We start from the raw sequence: 26,920 nt of genomic DNA on the forward strand, positions 1-26,920 counted from the left end.
GTCCCCTTGTGCCTGCTCTGCCATTTAGAACATAAAACATACAGTGCAGAAGGAGGCCATTCGGCCCATCGAGTCTGCACCGACCCATTTAAGCCTTCACTTTATTTAAAAAATATATATTTATTAAAATTTTTAACACAATTTTTCACCCTTGCAAACAAAAAGCCCCCCCACCTCGTAACAGATGGAAAGAAAACGCACATAGCAAGACATAAACATGGTAAAACAATATGTTACAGAACTTTGTACATTGGGTTCCTCACGTACATGTCAGTTTCCAGATCCTTCATGTATTATCTTGCTCAAATACCCCCCAGACAGACCCCCCCCCCCCCCCCCCCCCCCCCCCCCGGGTTGCTGCTGCTGCTGACCGACCTTCATCTAACGCTCTGCGAGATAGTCTAGGGACGGTTGCCACCGCCTTTAGAACCCCTGCGCAGACCCTCTCAAGGCAAACTTTATCCTCTCTAGCTTGATAAATCCTGCCATATCATTTATCCAGGCCTCCAGGCTGGGGGGCTTCGCCTCCTTCCACATTAGCAAGATCCTTCGCCGGGCTACTAGGGACGCAAAGGCCAGAATGCCGGCCTCTTTCACCTCCTGCACTCCCGGCTCGTCCACTGCTCCAAATATTGCTAGCCCCCAGCTTGGCTTGACCCGGGCTTTCACCACCTTAGACATTGTTCCCGCCACTCCCCTCCAGAACCCCTCCAGTGCTGGGCATGACCAAAACATATGGACATGGTTTGCCGGACTTCCTGAGCACCTCCCACATCTGTCCTCTACCCCAAAGAACCTACTCAGCCTCGCCCCCGTCATATGCGCTCTGTGAACAACCTTAAATTGTATCAGGCTAAGCCTGACACACGAGGAAGAGAAATTAACCCTACCTAGGGCATCAGCCCATAGCCCCTCCTCAATCTCCTCCCCCAGCTCCTCCTCCCATTTACCCTTCAGCTCCTCTACCAACGCCTCCCCCTCTTCTTTCATCTCCTGGTATATTGCTGACACCTTGCCCTCTCCAACCCTTACGCCCGAGATCACCCTGTCTTGAATTTCCTGTGCTGGGAGCAACGGGAATTCCCTCACCTGCTGCCTCACAAACGCCCTCATCTGCATGTATCTGAAAGCATTTCCCTGGGGTAGCCCAAACTTCTCCTCTAGAGCCCTTAGGCTCGCAAACGTCCCATCAATGAACAGGTCCCCCATTCTTCTAATCCCCGCCCGATGCCAGCTCTGAAACCCCCCGTCCATCCTCCCCGGGACAAACCGATGGTTGCCCCTGATCGGGGACCACACCGAGGCTCCCATCGCACCCCTGTGTCGTCTCCACTGGCCCCAGATCTTTAGCGTTGCCGCCACCACCGGACTCGTGTACCTTGTCGGCGAGAGCGACAGCGGTGCCGTCACCAGCGCCCCCAGGCTCGTTCCTTTGCAGGACGCCATCTCCAACCTCTTCCATGCCGCCCCCCCCCCCCCCCCTCCCTCCATCACCCACTTTGCTGCCCAGTAGTAGCTCCCCAGATTCGGCCGCGCCAACCCTCCTCGGTCCCTACTGCGCTCCAAAAACCCCCTCCTTACCCTCGGGGTCTTATTCGCCCACACAAACCCCATAATGCTCCTGCCTACCCTCTTAAAAAAAGGCCTTGGTGATCACGATGGGAAGGCACTGAAACACAGAGAAACCTTGGGAGGACCACCATTTTAACCGACTGCACTCTACCCGCTAGCGAGAGTGGCAACATGTCCCATCTTTTGAAGTCCTCCTCCATCTGCTCCACCAGCCTCGTCAGATTCAGTTTATGTAGGGCCTCCCAACTCCTAGCTATTTGGATCCCCAGGTACCGAAAGCTCCTTTCCGCCCTCCTCAGCGGTAGATCGTCTATCCCCCTTTCTTAGTCTCCTGCCTGTACTACAAAGAGCTCACTCTTCCCTACATTAAGCTTATAGCCCGAAAAATCCCCAAACTCCCTTCGAGTCTGCATGACCTCCACCATCCCCTCCACTGGATCCGCCACATACAGCAATAGGTCATCTGCATAAAGCGACACTCGATGCTTCTCTCCCCCTCGGACCACCCCCCTCCATTTCCTAGACTCCCTAATGACATGGCCAAGGGTTCAATTGCTAATGCAAACAACAGTGGGGACAGGGCGCACCCCTGCCTCGTCACACGGTACAGACGAAAATACTCCGACCTCCGCCGATTCGTAACCACACTCGCCACCGGGGCTCTGCAAAGGAGCTTAACCCAACTAATAAACCCTCCCCCGAACCCAAACCTACGCAGCACTTACCAGAGGTACTCCCACTCTACTCGGTCAAAGGCCTTCTCCGCGTCCATAGCTGCCACTATCTCCGCCTCTCCCTCCACCGATGGCATCATTATCATGTTTAGGAGCCGCCGCACATTGGTGTTTAGCTGCCTGCCCTTTACAAATCCCGTCTGGTCCTCGTGAATCACCCCCGGGACACAGTCCTCCATCCTCGTAGCCAGCAACTTTGCATCCACGTTGAGGAGCGAGATCGGCCTGTACGACCCACATTACAGTGGGTCCTTGTCCCGCTTCAGGATCAAAGAGATCGTCGCCTCCGACATTGTCCACAAACCAGCCACCTCCTGCTCCTCCACCCTCGGGAACCTCAGTTGGTCTAGGAATCGTCTCATCCCCTCTTCCCCCGCTGGAGGCTGGGATCTGTACAGCTTCTCATAGAAGGCCTTGAATGCCTCATTTACTTTCGTCCCACTCTGCACCGTAGCTCCCCTTCCATCCTTGAGTCCACCTATTTCCCTCGCTGCCATCCTCTTACGGAGCTGGTGTGCCAGCATCTGACTCGCCTTCTCCCCATACTCGTACGTCGCCCCCTGCGCTTTCCTCCACTGTGCCTCTGCCTTCCCTGTGGTCAACAGGTCAAACTCCATCTGGAGATGTCGCCTTTCCCTAAGTAATCCCTCCTCAGGGGCCTCTGCGTATCTCCTGTCCACTCTTAATACCTCCCCCACTAACCGTTCCCTCCACTTTCGGGATCAGCGCCCTGCCCAGAACAAAAAACCTATCTGGGAGTAGGCTTTGTGCACGTGGGAGAAAAAAGAAAATTCCCTGGCCTGCGGCCTGGCAAACCTCCACGGGTCCACTCCCCCCATCTGATCCATAAACCCCCTAAGCACTTTGGCTGCCGCTGGCTTCTTTCCGGTCCTAGATCTGGAGCGACCCAGTGCTGGGTCCAACACCGTATTAAAATCCCCACCCATTATCAAGCTTCCTACCTCCAGGTCCGGAATGAGCCCCAACATGCGCTTCATGAATCCGGCATCATCCCAGTTCGGGGCGTATACATTTACCAATACCACCCACGTCCCCTGCAACTTACCGCTCACCATCACATATCGACCTCCATTTTCCACTACGATATTCTTGGCCTCAAACGACACCCACTTCCCCACCAATATTGCCACCCTTCTGTTCTTCGCGTCCAGCCCCGAATGGAATACCTGTCCTACCCATCCCTTTCTTAACCTGACCTGATCCGCCACCTTCAAATGTGTCTCCTGGAGCATGACCACGTCTGCCTTCAGTCCCTTTAAGTGTGCGAACACTCGGGCCCTCTTTACCGGCCCATTCAGGCCCCTCACATTCCACGTTATCAGCCATCTCCTTTTCTTGGCCAGTCCCGTGCCCGCGCCGCCCTCACCTTCCAGTCCCCCAGACGGGAGACCCCTGCCCCGACCATCTCTTCTGTGTCCCATTCCCCTTCGGCCAGTGCAGCAGCAACCCCCCCCCCCCGGCTAGACCCGTGTCTAGCTTTTTTGCTCCCCCATAACACTCCCGTAAGTCAGCTGACACCTGCTGACCCTGGCTTCCCCTGCCGTCCCATTGACCCCCCCCCCCCCCCCCCCCCCCCCCCCCCCGTGTGAGAATCTCCCAATCAGTGTGCGTTCCTCCATTCCCCCCCCCCCCCCCCTCCTCGCTTCCCTAGCGTGGGAAAAAAATGCGCTTTCCTAAGCCTGCCCAGCCCCCTCTGGCACAACTCCTGTTGCGGCCTTGTCTCATTTCCCCCATCCCCAAGCCTCCTCTCCCACCAGCGCCCACCGTCTCGTACGGTCTTCTCGCCTGGTCCATTTCCCCATCCCTCCCCCAGCCTGTGGAACATTTCCTGCGCGTGACTGACACCCTATGTACAACAAACATCCCCCCCACCCTCTCAAACCCTCAGTTTGAGTCCAACTTTTCAGTTTGAATAAAGGTCCAAGCCTCTTCAGGCGTTTCAAAATGGGTAGCACGGTTGCATTGTGGATAGCACAATTGCTTCACAGCTCCAGGGTCCCAGGTTTGATTCCCGGCTTGGGTCACTATCTGTGCGGAGTCTGCACATCCCCGTGTGTGCGTGGGTTTCCTCCGGGTGCTCCGGTTTCCTCCCACAGTCCAAAGATGTGCAGGTTAGGTGGATTGGCCATTCTAAATTGCCCTTAGTGTCCAAAATTGCCCTTAGTGTTGGATGGGGTTACTGGGTTATGGGGATAGGGTGAAGGTGTGGACCTTGGGTCGGGTGCTCTTTCAAAGAGCCGGTGCAGACTCGATGGGCCGAATGGCCTCCTTCTGCACTCTAAATTCTGTGAAAATAGTGGTGTTGCTCCTTGTATGTGACCCACAATCGCGCTGGCTGCAGCATTCCGAATCTCACTCCTTTCCGGTCCAGCACCACCTTGGCCCGGTTGAAACCCGCTCTCCTCTTTGCAACCTTCGTGCTCCACTCCGGGTATATTCGGATCTCCACATTCTCCCAGCTGCTGCTCCGCTCTTTCTTGGCCCATTTCAAGACCCTCACTCTGTCCGTGAAACCTCACCACAATCGCCCTTGGCGGCTCGTTAGCCTTGGGCCTCCTCGCCAGCACCCGGTGTGCCCCATCCAGCTTCATAGGCCTCGAAGGGGCCTCCGCGCCCATCATCGACTCTAGCATCGTGCTCGCATATGCCCCGGCATCGGCCCCCTCCACTCCTTCAGGGAGACCCAGGATCCGAAGATTCTTTCTCCTCGACCTGTTCTCCAGGTCTTTGAATCTTCCCGCCCACCTCTTGTGCAGCGCCTCGTGCTCCTCCACCCTCACCGCCAGGCCCAAGATCTCATCCTCGTTTTCATTGACTTTTTTCTGCACCTCCTGGATCTTTACCTCGTGGGCCTTCTGGGTCATCATAGTCCTTCAATCGCCGACAGCATAGGCGCCAGCATCTCTTTTCTGCAGCTCCTCGAAACAGCGCTTGATGAACTCTTGCAGATCCGGCCCGCATTCCACTTTATCCCCGGCCGCCGCCATTTTGTTTTTCTTCCCTCGCTTCTCCCGCTGCTCCAATGCCGCTTTTTTGGCCGTTTCGCTTCTAGTCCGGTCCATAAACGGTGAAGGGGGACCTCACTCTTCCCTTCCCACACGGAACGTCTTCAAAAAATTCCGGTTGGGGCTCCTAGAGAGCCCGAAAGTCCGTGATCGCGGGAGCTGCTGAATCGTGCGGCTTAGCTCCGCATCGCCGCAACCGGAAGTCTCAAGCCCTCACTTTCACTCTATCCCCGTAACCCAATAACCCCTCCTAACCGTTTTGGACACTAAGGGCAACTTATCATGGCCAATCCACCTAACCTGCATGTCTTTGGACTGTGGGAGGAAACCGGAGCACTCAGAGGAAACCCACGCAGACACGGGGAGAACGTGCAGACTCCGCACAGACAGTGACCCAGCAGGGAATCGAACCTGGGACCCTGGCGCTGTGAAGCCATAGTGTTAGCCACTTGTGCTACCGTGCTGCCCTTTGATACGCCCATGGCTGATCTGATTGTGGCCTCCTGCCTATCCCTTAAACTCGACAGCCGTATCAGCCAAGAATCTATTTGACTCGGCCATCAGAATATCCAGTGATCCTGCCTCCACTGCTTTCTGGCGAAGAAATTCCAAAGACTTTTGACCCTCCGAGAGAAAACAAATTCTCCTCAGCTCTGTGTGAAATGGGGATCCTTCTATTTAACCTTTGTACCCAGGTTCCAGTGTCTCACACAAGGGGAAACATCCTCTCAGCATCTTATCTTTCAATAAGATCACCCCTAAATTCCAGTGGATACAGGCCCAAACTGTCCTCTTGGGGCGATCTCTTCATCCCAGGAGGCAGTTGAATGAACTTTCTCTGTACTGCCTCCAATGCAATTCTATCCTTTTTGAAATAAGATCACCAAACCTGTACACTGTTCAAAGGTAGTCTCACCAAAACCTTGTACAACGGTCGCAAAACTTGCCTATTTTTGTATTCCACTCCCCTTGCAATAAAAAATAAATGTACTTGCTGTAACTGCACACCTTTTGTGAATCATATCTGAGGGCAGCCAGATCCCTCTGTCCTGAGGATACGGCATTTTCTCTATTTAAAAAAAAATATGTTTTAAATCAAATTTTAACAATTAAACACACAAAACACAACATTTACAAAATAAAACCAACCCAAAACAACCACTCGGACCTGGCCCGCACCTTTCCACCCCTCATCCCTAGCATTTGGCGGCAACCAGCTCCCAAAATGCAATACAAGCAGTCCCCGGGCGGGATTTTCTGTCGCCATACGTCAAAATCGGGGAAGGTGGTTGGGCGGAGAATCGGTTTTGACGTGGTAATTCTCCGGTTCCTTGACTTTGATTTGATTTATTATTGTCACATGTATTAGTATACAGTGAAAAGTATTGTTTCTTCCATGCTGTACAAACAATGCACACCATACACAGGGAAGGAAGGAGAGACTGCAGAATGTAATATTACCGTCATAACTAGGGTAGAGAAATGATCAGCGGCGTCAATACGTTCCACTCCATACGTAAAGTAAACGCGTTTGTATATCATTAGTGGGCCTGACCTGGTTTTCTCCGGATCGTCCGTGATGTTGTGCCTCCACCGGGGGAATTCCCGAAAGCAAGATTCACTTGTGCTTTTAAAAGTCGGGGAATACTTCAGCAGTCAAGGGCATTCAGCCTCTGATCTCCGGGTAAGTGTTCTCCAAGGCGGTCTTCAGAACGCGCGACAATGCAGAATCACCGAGCAGAAACTTATAGCCAAGTTCTGCACACATGAGTGTGGCCTCAACCGGGACCTGGGATTCATGTCGCATTACATTCATCCCCCACCATCTGGCCTGCGAAATCCTACCAACTGTCCTGGCTTGAGACAATTCACACCTCTTTAACCTGGGGTTACCCCTATCTCTGGTTATGTAAACACTTAATTAACTGCAAATGCTCGCATTCTAAGCATTGTCTGGCATATTTGAATTTGTCTATATATATGTTTCTGGAACATACCTCTTCATTCACCTGAGGAAGGAACAGTGCTCCGAAAGCTAGTGTTTGAAACAAACCTGTTGGACTTTAACCTGGTGTTGTAAGACTTCTTTACTGTGCTCACCCCAGTCCACGCCGGCATCTCCACATCAGTGCTTTTAAAAAGCAGGAAACGGGAACCGTGGCTGATGAGGGAGAGAGAGGAGGTAGGTCACGCAGAGGTGTGACTGTGGGCGGCAGGTCCTGACACTGGCTGGGATTGGGGGAAAGTTCTGCCAGGGCCGGGGTGATCCCCCTCTTGGTATCGGGGCGGTGTCCAGTCATGGACCACCATTGCCGTGGCCTGCAAGGCAGCCTCCAAGGTTACCCTTGGCAGCAGGAACGAGGGCCAGAGGTCCTCATGGTGCCGGGCACCGATGGGGCCAAGGATGTGGGGGCGGAGGGAGACATGCGGGCAGGGTCTGCAGTGCCAGCTGTGTAGCCCTGTGGACCTGGTTGGCACGGGTACGCACTAAGCTAACATGTTGGCCGTACACCCTCTACAGAGATTGATCTTGAAATACAACCAGCAATGGTGGCCTTCCTCCTAGCCGCTGCAGCCTTGGGGGATGCACTGCGGCTGTACAAGCTGAAGCTCTTCCAAGGAGGAGGAGGACGCTGCAGCAGAGCCTGCCCCATCAGGAGGCAGCTGCTGAGGATGGCGAGCCAGCCGCCCATCAGGCCGAGTAAGAGGAGGTGTTGCACAAGGCCTCGTGTGTACTGGCAGTGCCTGTCACTCGACCTGCCTGACTGGTCTGAGATCTGCCGAATCATGGCACACCAGGCACCGCGTGGGAATGGGGAAGGACACCCGCTCCCAGTGGTCGTCAAGGTGACGGCCGCCCTGAACTTCTACGCCACGGTACTTCCAGGCGCTGAGTGGGGACCTGTCTGGAATCTCCCAGAGCTTAGTGCACAGGTGCATCCGCACTGTCGCGGAGGCCCTGTATGCCCAGTCGGCACAATACATCCATTTAAACCTGGACCGAGCCCACCAGGATGCCCGAACAGCGGAGTTCGCTGCCATCTTCGAGATCCCCCGGGTCTAGGGGGTGATCTGGGTGCATGTTGCATGATGAGCACCTGCAGGTGACAGGCTGATCTTCACAAAGGGGTTCCACTCAATGAACCTGCAGCTGGTGTTTGACCATCAGCTGTGCATCATACACGTCTGTACCCGATACCCGGGCAGTGTGCATAACGTATTTGTCCTGGCACACGGGATGGCTGCTGGCCTCTTCGAGGCGCACCCCTGGTAGGATTTGGGGGGGGGGGACATGGCTCTTGGGTGACTGGGGTTATCCATTGCGGTCGTGGCTGATGACACCTATCCGGAGGCCACAGACTGACAGGGGCTGGTTTAGCACAGGGCTAAATCGCTGGCTTTGAAAGCAGACCAAGGCAGGCCAGCAGCACGATTCAATTACCATACCAGCCTCGCCGAACAGGCGCCGGAATGTGGCGACTAGGGGCTTTTCACAGTAACTTCATTTGAAGCATACTTGTGACGAGCGATTTTCATTTCATTTTCAAGACCCGCTACTGCGATGCCCATGCAGCCACAGGGTTAGGGTTAGTGCTTCGCCATCCTGAAGATGCAGTTCAGGTGCCTGGACCACTCTCTGGAGGGGCCCTCCAGTATGATGCTGGGAGATCTGTAGAGGGACAGGTAGTATTGAGGAAGCAGAAGGATTTGGACAGGCCAGGAGAGTGGGCAACAAAGTGGCCGATGGAATACAATGGGGAAAAGTGTGAGGTTATGCACTTTGGAAGGAGAAATGGAGGCATAGACTATTTTCTAAATGGAGAGAAGCTTAGGAAATCAGAAGCACAAAGGGACTTGGGAGTCCTTGTTCATGATTCTCTTAAGGTTAAAGTGCAGGTTGAGTCGGCAATGAGGAAGGCAAAAGCAGTGTTGCATTCATGTTGAGAGGGCCAGAATACAGGACCAGGGATGTACTTCTGAGGCTGTATAAGGCTCTGGTCGGACCCCATTTGGAGTATTGTGAGCAGTTTGTGTCCCGTATCTAAGGAAGGATGTGCTGGCCTTTGATAGGGTCCAGAGGAGATTCACAGGAATAAAGAGCTTATCGTATGATGAACGGTTGAGGACTCTGGGTCTGTACTCATTGGAGTTTGGAAGGATGAGGGGGGATCTTATTGAAACGTACAAGATACTGCGAGACCTGGATAGAGTGGACGTGGAGAGGATGCTTCCACTTGTAGGAAAAACTCGAAGCAGAGGACACAATATTTTTGATCAATATGGAGATCAGGGGTTATGGGGAGAAGGCAGGAGAACGGGCATGAGAAAAATATCAGCCATGATTGAATGGTGGCGGATCAGACTCGATGGGCCGAGTGGCCTAATTCTGCTCCTGTGTCTTATGTCTTATAGTACTCTGGGATGTAGATTATCAGGCCCTGGGGATTTGTCAGCCTCATTTGGATTTGTTTATTGTCACGTGTGCCGAGGTACAGTGAAAAGTATTTTTCTGCGAGCAACTCAACAGATCATTAACAGATCACCTGAGGAAGGAGCAGCACTCCGAAAGCTAGTGACATCGAAACAAATCTGTTGAACTTTAACCTGGTGTTGTAAGACTACGTACAGTGCTCACCCCAGTCCAACACCGGCATCTCCACATCATTAAATACCTGGGAAGTAAAGGGAATAAAAGAAAATACATAATAGGGCAACACAACATATACAATGTAACTACATAAGCACTGGCATCGGATGAAGCATACAGGGTGTAGTGTTAATGAAATCAGTCCATAGGAGGGTCATTTAGGAGTCTGGTGACAGTGGGGAAGAAGCTGTTTTTGAGTCTGTTCGTGTGTGTTCTCAGACTTCTGTATCTCCTGCCCGATGGAAGAAGTTGGAAGAGTGAGTAAGCTGGGTGGGAGGGATCTTTGATTATGCTGCCCGCTTTCCCCAGGCAGCGGGAGGTGTAGATGGAGTCAATGGATGGGAGGCAGGTTCGTGTGATGGACTGGGCGGTGTTCACGGCTCTCTGAAGTTTCTTGCGGTCCTAGGCCGAGCAGTTGTCATAGCAGGCTGTGATGCAGCCCGATAGGATGCTTTCTATGGTGCATCTGTAAAAGTTGGTAAGGGTTAATGTGGACATGCCAAATCTCCTTAGTTTCCTGAGGAAGTATAGGCGCTGTTGTGCTTTCTTGGTGGTAGCGTCGACGTGGGTGGACCAGGACAGATTTTTGGAGATGTGCACCCCTAGAAATTTGAAACTGCTAACCATCTCCACCTCGGCCCCGTTGATGCTGACAGGGGTGTGTACAGTTAATTTTACATTCATCCGTTGCTTATTAACTATTCGGATATCTAGCAGGAAGGCATTTGGGTCTTTTTCTTTGTGTTTAATCACATGACTCTCATGTCTTACATCGCATGCCTATACTGTCCCATCATTTCCCATTTTCTATTTGCCCATCATATTTGTGCTACTCCCAAGCCTTGACTTTAAAATTGTTTCTTAAAATAAGCAAACATTTTGTTGCCACTATCTGGCAATCCTGCAACTTCGCAGTTTCAGTGTGCATAGATTTATGAAGAGATTCTAAGAAAGGTTCAATGCATTAGAAATATATTGTTCCCAAAGCACATTGTGGTGAAAATGTGTTCATCATAAATTAAATAGGAAGTTCCCATGGGGCACATTGATCCTTTTTGAGTTCTGCTATGCAAATTTTGCTTAACTATAAGCAGACGTAATGCCTGGGGGACTTTGTTTTAATATATTTTTCTTCTTCCCCTCTTTAGGTTTCCCCATGCCATGCACCATTCACCGTTTGGGAGGGCATGCAGGTGACCTGCTCCTAGGCCTCTGCTGATGTTTCTCTGTAAGTGGCTGCTGGAAGGTGCATGAGATTGGTTACAGTTTAAAACAAATTATTATTGCATTCCCTTTGGGAAGGCCTCCACACAACCTTTCTCCTTGATGGTACAGCCATGATCAGGAGTTCACATGTGCAGACAGTAGTTGTGAGCCCATACCACAATCTTCTGCGGCACAGAATCCTGCATTTGCTACATTTGCAAATCCTGTTCAGGCTAGCTGCATCTGTACCTATGATGGTAACCGTAGTCTTTGGTAAATAGGGTCTTTTCCAGAATCCCCCTGTAGCTGTTGGCCACACAATCATTAATTATGATAATTAACATGCTAGATTACTATGTTTCGCCAACACCCAGAGAGTTAGCAATGGCGACATTGGATTGTCAAACAATAATGCTCAGTAATAGTGCTGCACAGACCTACACAAATTGAGATTGCACAACAACTTATTTTTATATAGAGCCTTTACCTCAATGAAAGGCTCAATGAAAGGCAATCATAGGAACATTATAAAACAAAAGGCTGAGTGATTCTCCTCCAAACTACTCTTATGCACCTCCCAGTGGCTGGTTGTAAAGTGGCATTGGTGGAGGCCTGAGAAAGACCGGTAGCCCCTCATTTGCAGAGGAGGAAATGAAAGTGAAAAATACCCAAATAAAATTTAAATATTGAAGTATTTTATCTTGCCGTAGTATTGCAGAACTTTAGTTTAGCTTTCAGAAGATGTGCCACTTACATCTGTGCTGCTCAATGCTTTAAAGAATGTTCAAATATGAGATCAGTCAGAAGATATGGGTGACGTTCACTAAGGTGAAAGAATTAAATCCGCTTTGGTGGAGCACAGCTTGATTTGAGCCCCAATGACAACAACCCACGTCTTCCTTTGCTTCAAATATTTACCCATTTTTCCTTCAAAGATGTAATCTTCTCGACTGCAGCTACTCCCATTGGTAAAGCATCCCCTGCTCCAATTAGGTTTCTCGTTAACTTAAAGAATTTTAAATTGCTGACCCTGCATGATGGCTCCCTAGTTGAATGAAAGTCTTTCCCATCAAAATCCTTCTTAAATTTTGAAGATGATATTCAAAAGCATCTCGGCATGTTGACTAATTAACTTTCAGAAATTAATTACTGCTGGTATTTTAAACAAAGACTTGTATTTATAGTGTACCTTTCATTTCCTCAGGATGTTCCAAGTTCTTCACAGTCAATTAAGTACTTTTTAGAAGTGTGATCAATGTTGTCATGTGGGAAATATAACCAATTTGCAAAGTAAGCTCTCATAAACAGCAATGTGATGATGACCAAATAAACTAGTTGTGTTGATTGAGGGATAAATATTGAACAGAACACTCTGGATAACTCTCCTGCTCTTTGAAATAGTGCCATGGGATCTTTTATGTCTTGGTTTAACATTTAGGTAGCCCTGCAGCACAATGGTTAGCACTGCTGCATCAGGTGCCAGGGACCCAGGTTCGATTCTGACTTGAGCAACTGCCTGTGTGGAGTTGCATATTATCCCCACGTCTGTGTGGGTTTCCTCCGGGTGCTCCGGTTTCCTCCCACAATCCAAAGATGTGCAGGTTAGGTGGATTAGCCATGATCAATTGCCCCTTAGTGTCCAAAGGTTAGATGGGGTAATGGGGATAGGGCGGGGGAGTGGGCCTAGGTAGGGTGCTCTTTTCGACGGTTGTTGCAGACTCGATGGACCGAATGGCCTCCAGCACTGTAGTGATTCTATGATTCTGTGAACATTTCATCCAGCAGTACTGCTTTGGATTTTTGCATCAAGTCCTGAATTGATTGATCCCACAATCTTCTGACTCTGGAGGAAGCAATGGGAAACTAGGCTCCTCATGGTTAGGTAATTCAAAAAAGGTCCTGATAGTCATTCTGGGTGCTGTATACCTGTAATGGTTCAATGTAAATAAGTCTATGCCAAGTATACATTAGCTCTAGTTTCTTCCTTTACCGACTGATTATCAGGATTATAATCATTCCTCTCTCTCCCTCAGGCAAGCAAACTCCAAAAGGCCACAGATACCCACAATACAGCACAAAATATCTAGCTTCAATCTTCCTCCTCCTAATTTGTACACTGTCCTTGGAGACATTAGAAAATTAGAATTTTCACGGGAGCAGAGAAAACTGAGGGTGAACCCGATCCAGGTGTACAAGATTATGAGGGGTGTGGATAGGGAGCAGCTGTTTCTCTTAGTTGAACGGTCAGTTACGGACACAAGCTGAAGGTGAGGGGCAGAGGATTAGGGGGCAATGTGAGGAAAATGTTTTTCCCCAGAGGGTGCTAACGGTCTGGAATGCACTGCCTGGGAGGGTGGTAGAGGCGGGTACCCTCCCATCTTTAAAAAAAGTACCTGGATGAGCACTTGGCACGTCTCAGCGTTCAAGGCTATGGGCCAAGTGCTGGCAAATGGGATTAAGTAGGCAGGTCAGGTGTTTTTCATGTGCCAGCGCAGACTCAATGGGCCGAAGGGCCTTTTCTGCACTGTATTCTGTGATTCTGATTCTGTGATGTTTTCTAATCCTTCCATTGGACTGGTCCCAAAGAACTTTGACATCTTACCTGTCTCTCTCAGCTTTCAATCAATTTGTCTGCCAAACGCTATATCCGTACGGACTGGAAATGTTTGCATCTCTTTCACATTTGTAACCTACCGAGTAGCTCACGTATTCACCACTCTCTGCATGAATAAGTTAATATATATATATTTTTTTGTCTAAGCTTCAATCTGTGTATCAATGTCCCGGAGTTTGTGTTAGAAAATACAATGTCAGAAATGTGCATGGATGGAAATTTCATTATTTGAAAGCACAATAGTTTAGGATGACTTCTGAATATAGATCTTTTGGTGGAACTGCTTCAGGTATTGTTTCAATGTTCTGTGGCTGAGAGGTTTTATTGTTCCATTATTCTCAATATCAGCTTCTGCTATGTTTCCTTTTTAGGTTTCTTGATAACAGGCTTTTTGCAACGTGCTCTGATGATACAACGGTAGCTCTGTGGGATTTACGTAACCTCAACACTAAGGTCTGCACCTTGCATGGCCATTCTAGTTGGGTAAAGAACATTGAATATGATACCAATACAAGACTGCTGGTAACATCAGGATTTGATGGGAATGTCATCACATGGGACACAAATAGGTTGGTGCTATGCATATTTTTCAACAAACTTTGATAAACTGAGTTTATGCTACATTATATACAGATCTGGAAAGACTACTGCAATACAAAATTGTGTAAATTAAATTTTAAAATTGAGCCCTCTTTTTTATATTGTTGGAAGGTATCTATATTGTTTGACACTAATTTTTGTCCAAAAGTTAAAGCTTACCAATGAGTGGACACTTCAAAAAACTGATGTAAGTCACCCTTTTTGTGTGAACAATTTTAACAGCAGAATTGTATGGTGAGGTTTATCTGCCATGCAGTATTTGCAGGCTGCTGGTCAATAATTTTGGATTTTTTGGATCTGTTTGTTTATTGTCACGTGTACCGAGGTGCAGAACAATACTTTTCACTGTGTACAGTCCAGGCAGATCGTTCCATACATGTAAACAAAAATAGGGTAAATAAATACACAAGATGTGACATATCACCCAGGATCACCATTGTTAGGTTTTCACTTTATTATTGGGTGAATAGATTTTTTAAATTTAAAAAAAAAAAAAAAAAAAATGTTTTATTGGTTTCCACATTTGATATTACATAGTTCAGTTTGAACGCTGAGTTACAGGTGTCGTACCCGCATGTGGTATTTTACAAAGACAATCGAAGTGCGGGTATAATTATACAAGGGAAGAGAGAAAATTAAAAAGGCAACAAAGTATACACAAACAAAGCTCGCTATCCATATTTACATTTTCCTGCTTCATCTCCCTTCGGTGGCTGTGGGTCTCATTTGCACTCTATTGGCTGTTGGCTACAAATAGGTTGGTGAATGGCTTCCATGTCATGTGGAAGCTGTCTTCCAACCCCGGGATGGCAAATTTGATTTTCTCCAGGTGGATAAATTCCGAAAGGTTGGACAGCCAGTCTGCAGCTATGGATGATGATGCTGATCACCAGCGAACAGGATTCTTCAGTAGCGATGAGGGAGGCAAGGGCGTTGGTCCTCTTCCCCATGAAGAGTTCTGGCTGGTCTAATGCCCCCATCCTATTTCTTTCCCTAAGTCTTCCTCCCATTTTTCCCTTGTCTCATCCAGTGGGGATGTGCCTCTTCTAACAATCGCCCATACAGATCCCCGCAGTTTCCCCTTCCTAGGTTGCCTGCATCCAACAGCTCCTCTTTCATTGAGTGTCCTGGTGTCCATGTGTAGATCGGTATGGATCGAAGTGGAAGAAGAACCTGGACCGTATGTTCATCTTGATCGTCTGTACCCTCCCCGCCAGGGAAAGTGGGAGTGTACCCCACCTCTGCAGGTTCTTCTTTCCTTCCTCCGCCAGACTTGTCAGGTTCCATTTGTGGATCCGTGTCCAGTCGTGGGCAATTTGGATCTCCAGGTAGCGGAATTTGTTTTGGGCTTGTTGAACTTGATAGAGTTTTTCGAGGAGGTCACAAAGATGATTGATGCAGGTAGGGCAGTGGATGTTGTCAATATGGACTTCAGTAAGGCCTTTGACAAGGTCCCTCATGGTAGACTAGTACAAAAGGTGAAGTCACATGGGATCAGGGGTGAGTTGGCAAGGTGGATACAGAACTGGCTAGGTCATAGAAGGCAGAGAGTAGCAATGGAAGGATGCTTTTCTAATTGGAGGGCTGTGACTAGTGGTGTTCCGCAGGGATCAGTGCTGGGACCTTTGCTGTTTGTAGTATATATAAATGATTTGGAGGAAAATGTAACTGGTCTAATTATTAAGTTTGCAGACAACACAAAGGTTGGAATTGCGGATAGCGATGAGGACTGTCAGAGGATACAGCAGGATTTAGATTGTTTGGAGACATGGGCGGAGAGATGGCAGATGGAGTTTAATCTGGACAAATGTGAGGTAATGCATTTTGGAAGGTCTAATGCAGGTAGGGAATATACAGTGAATGGTAGAACCCTCGAGTATTGAAAGTCAGAGAGATCTAGCTGTATAGGTCCACAGGTCACTGAAAGGGGCAACACAGGTGGAGAAGGTAGTCAAGAAGGCATACGGCATGCTTGCCTTCATTGGCCGGAGCATTGAGTATAAGAATTGGCAAGTCATGTTGCAGCTGCATAGAACCTTAGTTCAGCCACACTTGGAGTATAGTGTTCAATTCTGGTCGCCACACTACCAGAAGGATGTGGAGGCTTTAGAGAGGGTGCAGAAGAGATTTACCAGAATGTTGCCTGGTATGGAGGGCATTAGCTGTGAGGAGCGGTTGAATAAACTCGGTTTGTTCTCACTGGAACGACGGAGGTTGAGGGGCGACCTGATAGAAGTCTACAAAATTATGAGGGGCATAGACAGAGTGGATAGTCAGAGGCTTTTCCCCAGGGTAGAGGGGTCAATTACTAGGGGGCATAGGTTTAAGGTGAGAGGGGCAAGGTTTAGAGTAGATGTACGAGGCAAGTTTTTTACGCAGAGGGTAGCGGGTGCCTGGAACTCGCTACCGGAGGAGGTGGTGGAAGCAGGGACGATAGTGACGTTTAAGGGGCATCTTGACAAATACATGAATAGGATGGGAATAGAGGGATACAGACCCAGGAAGTGTCGAAGATTGTAGTTTAGTTGGGCAGCATGGTCGGCACGGGCTTGGAGGGCCGAAGGGCCTGTTCCTGTGCTGTACTTTTCTTTGTTATTTGTTTTTTGAAATGTCAGTCCCTCCAGTTCAGCCCCTCTCCCTTGCAGGTTCACCAGGAAGATTTCACTTTTGCTCAGATTGAGTTTGTAGCCTCAGAAGGCTCCAAACTCTTTCAGGAGCTTCATGATCTCCTCCATGCTGCTCTATGCTCTCTGTCCCCTCTCTGGATCCCCTTCCAATTTTTTGCCGATGTGAGGGCGATCGCCAGTTGTTCAATTGTCAGGGCAAATAGGAACAGGGCAGCAGGCCTGTGCCCCTGTGCAGCTGGAGGTATTTAGAGCAGGTGGTGTTGGTCTGCATGCTTGACGTGGGAGTACTGGACAGAAGTTTCAAACTGGCGATGAACTCTGCTCTAAGCCCAAACCAGGGACTCTGTTGAAGGCGTTTTCTGCATCCAGGGAGATGGTCACCTCTGGTATTCTCTCCCCCGATGGGTTCATTATCACGCGCCCTCAGCAGACGCCTGATGTTCGATGTTAGCTGCCTACCCTTAACAAAGCCCGTCTGATCCTCTGCGACCAGCTCTGGCATGCAGTTCTCTAATCACCTGGCCAGTGTCTTGGCCAGTATTTCCGCGTCTGTTAAGTAGCGAAATGGGTCTGTCGGACTTGCATTCAGTCGGGGCTTTGTCTTTCTTGGGTATCGACGAACTGTATCATCCTCTAGTCCCCTTTGGGGGCTCGAAGGTGTACAGCCCCCAGTAGAAGGCCTCAAATGCTTTGTTGACGTTTTCCGGCTCGCTTCCTAGCCTGCCGTTGTTGTTCCTAATCTGTGTAATTTCCTTCGTGGCTGCCTGCATTGTCAGTTGGTGAGCCAGCACAAAGAACAAAGAAATGTACAGCACAGGAACAGGCCCTTCGGCCCTCCAAGCCCGTGCCGACCATGCTGCCCGACTAAACTACAATCTTCTACACTTCCTGGGTCCGTATCCCTCTATTCCCATCCTATTCATGTATTTGTCAAGGTGCCCCTTAAATGTCACTATCGTCCCTGCTTCCACCACCTCCTCCGGTAGCGAGTTCCAGGCACCCACTACCCTCTGCATAAAAAACTTGCCTCCTACATCTACTCTAAACCTTGCCCCTCTCACCTTAAACCTATGCCCCCTAGTAATTGACCAGTAAGCGGCTGGTTTCGCCTCTGTGTTCGTAGAAGGTCCCCCGTTTTTGGTGGAGTAGGTGCCCTGCCTTCCTAGTACAGAGCAGGTCCAGTTGTAGCTTTTTCCCCTCTGCCAGAAGCTCAAAAGAGTATTGCCGATCCACCTCCAGTATGGAGTAGACCAGTTGTTGCCCAGCCGCCCTCTCCTGCCTGTCTCAACGTGTTTTATAGGCAATAATCTCACCCCTGAGATTATTGCCTCTAAAACTGGGGAAACTGAAAGGTCTGAAGGAGGATAAATCACCTGGACCGGATGGACTACACCCCAGGGTCCTAAAAAAGATAGCTGAGGAAATTGTGGAGACATTGGTGGTGATCTTTCAGGAATCACTGGAGGCAGGAAGGGTCCCAGAGGACTGGAAAGTGGCTAATGTAACACCGCTGTTTAAGAAGGGAGGGAGGCAGAAGATGGGAATTTATAGGCCGATTAGCCTGACTTCAGTCATTGGTAATATTTTAGAGTCCATTATTAAAGATGAGATTGCGGAGTACTTGAAAGTGCATGGTAAAATACGGCTTTGTCAATGGAAGGTCATATCTGACAAATCTGTTAGAGTTCTTTGAGGAGGTAACAAGGAAGTTAGACAAAGGTGAACCAGTGGACGTGATTTATTTATTTCCAGAAGGCTTTTGACAAGGTGCAGCAGAGGAGACTTTTAAATAAGTTAAGAGCTTATGATGTGAAATGAAAATCGCTTATTGTCACAAGTAGGCTTCAATGAAGTTACTGTGAAAAGCCCCTAGTCGCCACATTCCGGCGCCTGTTCGGGGAGGCTGGTATGGGAATTGAACTGTGCTGCTGGCCTGCCTTGGTCTGCTTTAAAAGCCAGCGATTTAGCCCATTGTGCTAAACCAGATGTTAAGGGTAAGATCCTGGCATGGATAGAGGATTGGCTGACTGGCAGAAGGCAAAGAGTGGGGATAAAGGGGTCTTTTTCAGGATGGCAGCCGGTGATTAGTGATGTGCCTGAGGGATCGGTGCTCGGACCACAACATTTCACAATATACATTAATGATCTGGAAGAAGGAACTGAAGGCACTGTTGCTAAGTTTGCAGATGATACAAAGATCTGTAGAGGGACAGGTAGTATTGAGGAAGCAGGGGACTTGGACAAGCTCGGAGAGTGGGCAAAGAAGTGGCAGATGGAATACAATGTGGAAAAGTGTGAGGTTATGCACTTTGGAAGGAGAAATGGAGGCATGGACTATTTTCTAAATGGGGAAATGCTTAGGAAATCAGAAGCAGAAGGGGACTTGGGAGTCCTTGTTCACGATTCTCTTAAGGTTAACGTGCAGGTTCAGTCAGTAGTTAGGTTGACAAATGCCATGTTAGCAGTCATGTCACGAGGGCTAGAATACAAGACCAGGGATGTACTTCTGAGGCTAAAAAAAGGCTCTGGTCAGACCCATTTGGAGTACTGTGAGCAGTGTTGGGCCCTGTATCTCAGGAAGGATGTGCTGGCCTTGGAAAGGGTCCAGAGGAGGCTCACAAGAATGATCCCTGGAATGAAGAACTTGTATGAGAAACGGTTGAGGACTCTGGGTCTGTACTCGGAATTTAGAAGGATGAGGGGGATCTTATTGAAACTTACAGGATACTGCAAGGCCTGGAAGAGTGGATGTGGAGAGGATGTTTCCACTTGTAGGAAAAACTAGATGCAAAGGGCACAATCTCAGTCTAACGGGACGATCCTTTAAACAGAGATGAGGAGGAATTTCTTCAGCCAGAGTGTGGTGAATCTGTGGAACTCTTTGCCGCATAAGGCTGTGGAGGCCAAATCACTGAGTGTCTTTAAGACCGAGATAGATAGGTTCATGACTAATAAGGGGATCAGGGGTTTTGGGGAGAAGGCAAGAGAATGGGGATGAGAAAAATATCAGCCATGATAGAATGGCGGAGCAGATTCGATAGGCCGACTGGCCTAATTCTGTTCTTATGTCTTATGGTCACTCTGCCTACCAAAGCTTAGCAGCCAACTTTGAAGCTCAGTTGGAAAGTCGCCTCTCGCCAGGGACAAGGCTTTTGTGTGTACTGGAAGCTACATGTATTAATAAACAGGGCCTTGTCTTTACAGGCAGAGCATGTACACACGTTGCACCTGTTTCAGCTAAACAAAACTAGTGGCAGCCATTTGCAGGTTCATACCTCAGGACAATGCCTTGACCAATCAGAGTCAAACTGCCTGGTTAAATTTTCAAACAATGCTTGGGCAGTTAATAATCAGTCACCATTAACTGATGCACTCTCCATGGCAACGCCTCTACCAATCGGCGGTCTCTTATTAAATATAAAATTGTTTCCCCTGACATTTGTATTCCTGTGATTGTCCTAATGAGTGCATGATGAAAAGCTTCGACAAAGTGTACTGTACAGAAATACTCGAAGTTCTGTCCTACCAAATGACAGTTTTGTCCTTTTAACTGTGGTCGGAGATTTCCAGAACAGATGGCCAAATGGGTCATGTGATCTGTGGCAGCCATTGTTGGTTCAGCAAAAGTCCATTTTAAAAATAGCAAAACAAAGTTTAATCTGCACCGTTTTTGATTTCTTTTATGCTACCCTTTAATTCCAGATTTTTAAAAATTCATTTACGGGAGGTGGGAGTTGCCGCTGGCTAGAACATAGAACATTACAGCACAGTACAGGCCCTTTGGCCCTCGGATGTTGCGCCGACCTGTGAAACCACTCTAAAGCCCATCTACACTATTCCCTTATCGTCCATATGTCTATCCAATGACCATTTGAATGCCCTTAGTGTTGGCGAGTCCACTACTGTTGCAGGCAGGGCATTCCACGCCCTTACTACTCTCTGAGTAAAGAACCTACCTCTGACATCTGTCCTATATCTATCTCCCCTCAATTTAAAGCTATGTCCCCTCGTGCTAGACATCACAAACCGAGGAAAAAGGCTCTCACTGTCCACCCTATCCAATCCTCTGATCATCTTGTATGCCTCAATTAAGTCACTTCTGAACCTTCTCTCTAACGAAAACAGCCTCAAGTCCCTCAGCCTTTCCTCATAAGATCTTCCCTCCATACCAGGCAACATTCTGGTAAATCTCCTCTGCACCCTTTCCAATGCTTCCACATCCTTCCTATAATGCGGCGACCAGAATTGCATGCAATACTCCAAATGCGGCCGCACCAGAGTTTTGTACAGCTGCAACATGACTTTGTGGCTCCGAAACTCAATCCCTCTACCAATAAAAGCTAACACACCGTACGCGTTCTTAACAACCCTCTCAACCTGCGTGGCAACTTTCAGGGATCTATGTACATGGACACCGAGATCTCTCTGCTCAACCACACTACCAACAATTTTACCATTAGCCCAGTACTCTGTCTTCCTGTTATTCCTTCCAAAATGAATCACCTCACACATTTCTGCATTAAACTCCATTTGCCATCTCTCGGCCCAGCGCGGCAGCTTATCTATGTCCCTCTGTAACTTGTAACATCCTTCCGCACTGTCCACAACTCCCCTGACTTTCGTGTCATCTGCAAATTTACTCACCCATCCTTCTACGCCCTCCTCCAGGTCACTTATAAAAATGACAAACAGCAGTGGCCCCAAAACAGATCCTTGTGGTACACCACTAGTAACTGGACTCCAGTCTGAACAGTTCCCATCAACCACCACCCTTTGTCTTCTTCCAGCTAGCCAATTTCTGATCCAAACTGCTAAATCACCCTGATCACCATGCGTCCGTATTTTCTGCAGTAGCCTACTGTGGGGAACCTTATCAAACGCTTTACTGAAATCCATATACACCACATCAACTGCTTTACCCTCATCCACCTGTTTGGTCACCTTCTCAAAGAACTCAATAAGGTTTGTGAGGCATGACCTACCCTTCACAAAACCATGTTGACTCTCTAATCAAATTATTCCTTTCCAGATGATTTATACCTCCTATATCTTGTAAACCTATCCAAGACTTAGCCCACAGCAGAAGTAAGGCTCACTGGTCTATTGTTACCGGGGTTGTCTCTACTCCCCTTCTTGAACAAGGGGACAACATTTTCTATCCTCCAGTCTTCTGGCACTATTCCTGTAGACAAAGATGACTTAAAGATCAAAGCCAAAGGCTCCGCAATCTGCTCCCTAGCTTCCCAGGGAATCCTAGGATAAATCCCATCCGGCCCAGGGGACTTACCTATTTTCACACTTTCCAGAATTGCTAACACCTCCTCCTTATGAACCTCAAGCCCTTCTAGTCTAGTAGCCTGAATCTCAGTATTCTCCTCGACAACATTGCCTTTTTCCTGTGCGAATACTGACGGAAAATATTAATTTAGCACCTCTCCTATCTCCTCGGACTCCAAGCACAACTTCCCACTACTGTCCTTGACTGGCCCTACACTTAACCCTAGTCATTCTTTTATTCCTGACATGTCTATAGAAAGCTTTAGGGTTATCCTTGATCCTACCTGTCAAAGACTTCTCATATACCCCTCCTGGCTCTTCTTAGCTCTCTCTTTATGTCCTTCCTAGCTAACTAGTAACTCTCGAGCGCCCTAACCGAACCTTCATGTTTCATCTTTACATAAGCCTCCTCCTTCCTCTTGACAAGTGTTTCGACTGCTTTAGTAAACCACGGTTCCCTCGCTCGACCACTTCCTCCCTGCCTGACAGGTACATAATTTTCAAGGACACGCAGTAGCTGTTCCTTGAACAAGCTCCACATTTCCATTGTGCCCATCCCCTGCAGTTTTCCTCTCCATCCGATGCATCCCAAGTCTTGCCTCATCGCATCATAATTGCCTTTCCCCCAGATATAACTCTTCCCCTGCGGTATATACCTAGCCCTTTCCATCACTAAAGTAAACGTAATCGAATTGTGGTCACTATCACCAAAGTGCTCACCTACCTCCAAATCTAACACCTGTCCTGGTTCATTACCCAGTACCAAATCCAATATGGCCTCACCTCTCGTTGGCCTATCTACATACTGTGTCAGGAAACCCTCCACACATTGGACAAAAACGGACCCATCTAAAGTACTCGAACTATAGCGTTTCCAGTCAATATTTGGAAAGTTAAAAGTCCCCCATAACAACTACCCTGTTGCTTTCGCTCCTATCCAGAATCATCTTTGCAATCCTTTCCTCTACATCTCTGGAACTTTTCGGTGGCCTATAGAAAACCCCTAACAGGGTGACCTCTCCTTTCCTGTTTCTAACCTCGGCCCATACTACCTCCGTAGACGAGTCCTCATCAAAAGTCCTTTCTGCCACTGTAATACGAAGATAAGAACTAGGAACAGGAGTAGGCCATCTGGCCCCTCGAGCCTGCTCCGCCATTTAATGAGATCATGGCTGATCTTTGTGGACTCAGCTCCACTCTCCGGCCCGTACACCATATCCCCAAATCCCTTTATTCTTTAGAAAGGTATCTTATCTTTTTCTTAAAAACGTTTAAAGAAGGAGCCTCAACTGCTTCACTGGGCAAGGAATTCCAGAGATTCATAACCCTTTGGGTGAAGAAGTTCCTCCTAAACTCGGTCCTAAATCTACTTCCCCTTATTTTGAGGCTATGCCCCCTAGTTCTGCTTTCCCCGACCAGTGGAAACAACCTGCTCGCATCTATCCTATTGATTCCCTTCATAATTTTATATGTTTCAATAAGATCCCCCCGCATCCTTCTAAACTCCAATGAGTACAGTCCCAGTCTACTCAACCTCTCGTCATAATCTAATCCCCTCAACTCTGGGATCAACCTAGTGAATCTCCTCTGCACTCCCTCCTGTTTAGCACCAGGCTAAATCGCTGGCTTTGAAAGCAGACTGAGGCAGGCCAGCAGCACGGTTCAATTCCCATAACAGCCTCCCCGAACAGGCGCCGGAATGTGACGACTAGGGGCTTTTCACAGTAACTTCATTTGAAGTCTACTTGTGACAATAAGCGATTTTCATTTTTTTTTTTCATTTCCAGTGCCAATATGTCCTTTCTCGGGTAAGGAGACCAAAACTGAACACACTACTCCAGATGTGGCCTCACCAACATCCTATTCAATTGCAGCATAACCTCCCTAGTCTTGAACTCCATCCCTCTATGAAAGACAAAACTCGATTAGCCTTCTTAATCACCTGCACACCAACTTTTTGCGACTCGTGCACCAGCACACCCAGGTCCCTCTGCACAGCAGCATGTTTTAACATCTTTCTGTTTAAATAATAATCCATTCTGCTGTTATTCCTCCCAAAATGGATAGCCTCACACTTGGCAACATTGAATTCCATCTGCCAGACCCTAGTCCATTCACCTAGCCTATCCAAATCCTTCTGCAGACTTCGGTATCCTCTGCACTTTTTGCTTTACCACTCATCTTAGTGTCGTCTGCAAACTTTGACACATTGCACTTGGTCCCCAACTCCAAATCATCTACTGTCCTTGACTAATAATGCCACCCCTCCCCCTCTTTTACCACCTTCCCTGAGCTTACTGAAATATCTAAACCCCGGCACCTGCAACAATCATTCCTGTCCCTGCTCTATCCATGTCTCCGAAATGGCCACAACATCAAAGTCCCAGGTACCAACCCATGTCGCAAGTTCACTCACCTTATTCCGGATGCTCCTTGCATTGAAGAAGACATACTTTATACCGCCTGCCGGTACACTCCTGCAACTTTGAAACCTTACTCATGACCTCACTACTCTCAACCTCCTGTATACTGGAGCTACAATTCAGGTTCCCAATCCCCTGCTGAACTAGTTTAAACCCTCCCGACGAGCATTAGCAAATTTCCCCCCCAGGATATTGGTACCCCTCTGGTCCAGGTGTAGACCATCCCACTTGTAGAGGTCTACCGACCCCAGAATGAGCCCCAATTATCCAGAAATCTGAAACCCTCCCTCCTGCACCATCCCAGTAGCCACACGTTCAACTCCTCTATCTCCCTATTTCTCGTCTCGCTCGCACGTGGCACGGGTAACAACCCAGAGATAATAACTCTGTTTGTCCTAGATCTAAGTTTCCACCCTAGCTCTCTGAATTCCTGCCTTACATCCTTATCCCTTTTCCTACCTATGCCATTGGTACCTATGTGGACCATGACTTGGGGCTGCTCCCCCTCCCCCTTAAGGATCCCGAAAACACGATCCGAGACATCACGGACCTTGGCACCTGGGAGGCAACACACTAACCGCAAGTCTCTCTCGTTCCCACAGAATCTCCTATCTATCCCCCTAACTATGGAGTCTTGAAGGAAACTATAATTTAAGGGAATAGTAACCTGTCGAACCACGCCAAGTTTGGGGGAAGCTTAGTTGATGAATCAAGTCCTGGCGCAATACGACAAGTTGTAAGATTTGTACTATTTGTAGACTGTGTTAAGTTGTTCGATTCCTTGTATTATTCGACTGTGTAAAGTTGAAGGAATTTATATCATCTCTGCTATTCGGTTATCAGTAGCACTTTGCGAATACTGGAACTCAGCAGAAATTTGCAGTATAAACTCCTCAGGTGCCAAAAAGAATTGTTTTATTTGTAGTCGCTTGATTACAATTTGAAAGTCATTTAAAAGGCAATTCGTAGACAATTCGAAGCTTTCAGAGAATTACAGACATTATCTTTCTTTGCTAAGGCAGACAGCTCGAAAGTAACTTTTAAAAGGTCAAAGTCTGGCAATGAAACATGAAGAGAGAAAGAAAGCTAATCTTCAGCTAAACTCAAACTCAAAGTCAAAAGTGGACTAACATCACTGACACAGACTGTTAGGCTGACAGAACCCCCAAAGACAACCCAAAAACTAAACACTAAAACAAAACTGGAGACTAGAATCAAAGGCAAAAACTGACTAAACTAACAGAAAGACAACACAGCACAACACACCTTCAAAGACAATAAAAACACAGACAACACACGAAAAACTAAACTTAACCTACAAAGACAATACTCACAAAGACAACAAAACCCAACCTAACCTAAAATGGCCGGGAGAAACTTTTCAGTTATACACTTTCATATCTGTCTTAAGTCATCTAATTACACCCCAATATAATCCTAATTGGTTTGGGTTAGACTCAAACACATTTGATTTGATGGCAAGCCGTCCATCTTCAATGTGCAACATCAGCTTTTCTGACCCAGCTGTTATCTGCATTGTGAACAATGGTGCCTTCATGTTGCTGTGTATTCAATCCCTTGACCTTGACAATTAGCACAAGACAGTGTCATTATCTTGAAAATATGCATTTGCCAGAACAACGGACTTCAGTAAAAGTGAATTATGCTGTATAAATGGGTATTTAAAACTGGGGCTCAACATTTATGCTTAAACAGCTATCTTTTACCTATACTAGTTGTATTTGAAATACTTGGCTTCTACAAGTCTCCAATGACTAATTCTCTATTCCTCCCCCCTTCCCTTCTGAGCAACAGGGACAGACTCTGTGGCAGAGACCTGTACCCCATGGCTTACCCCGGTAAGGCCCCCCCCCCCCCCCCCCCCCCCAACAGTATCCAAAGCGGTATACTTGTTACTAAGGGGAACGGCCACAGGAAATCCCTGTACTGACTGCTTCCTCCCAGCCCCTCTCACCATCACCCATCTATCTTTATTCTTCGGAGTAACTACATCCCTGAAGCTTCTATCTATAACCACCTCTGCCTTCCGAATGATCCGAAGTTCATCCAGCTCCAGTTCCCTAACGCGGTTTCTGAGGAACTGGAGATTTATCTTCCCACAGATAAAATCAGCAGGGACACTGGCGGCATCCCACACCTCAAACATTCTGCAGGAAGAACATTGTACTGCCT

At 48.0% G+C, this 26,920-nt stretch overlaps 1 protein-coding gene across 3 annotated transcripts in view; it reads left to right on the plus strand.

Moving 5' to 3' along the window:
* The window catches only part of wdr32 (WD repeat domain 32), a 118,744-nt gene that overhangs the window by 35,056 nt on the left and 56,768 nt on the right, over positions 1 to 26,920 (plus strand). For all 3 annotated transcript variants that reach the window (XR_011940072.1, XM_072495176.1, XM_072495175.1), the window contains exon 3: positions 14,172 to 14,369. Coding sequence is in view for 2 of the 3 variants with exons in the window: in XM_072495176.1 (XP_072351277.1) it covers positions 14,172 to 14,369 (198 nt within the window). In the remaining variant the exon portion in view is untranslated. The remainder of the gene's footprint in view (positions 1 to 14,171; positions 14,370 to 26,920) is intronic.

The sequence above is a fragment of the Scyliorhinus torazame genome, chromosome 3, assembly GCF_047496885.1.
Source record: "Scyliorhinus torazame isolate Kashiwa2021f chromosome 3, sScyTor2.1, whole genome shotgun sequence".
Taxonomy (NCBI): domain Eukaryota; kingdom Metazoa; phylum Chordata; class Chondrichthyes; order Carcharhiniformes; family Scyliorhinidae; genus Scyliorhinus; species Scyliorhinus torazame.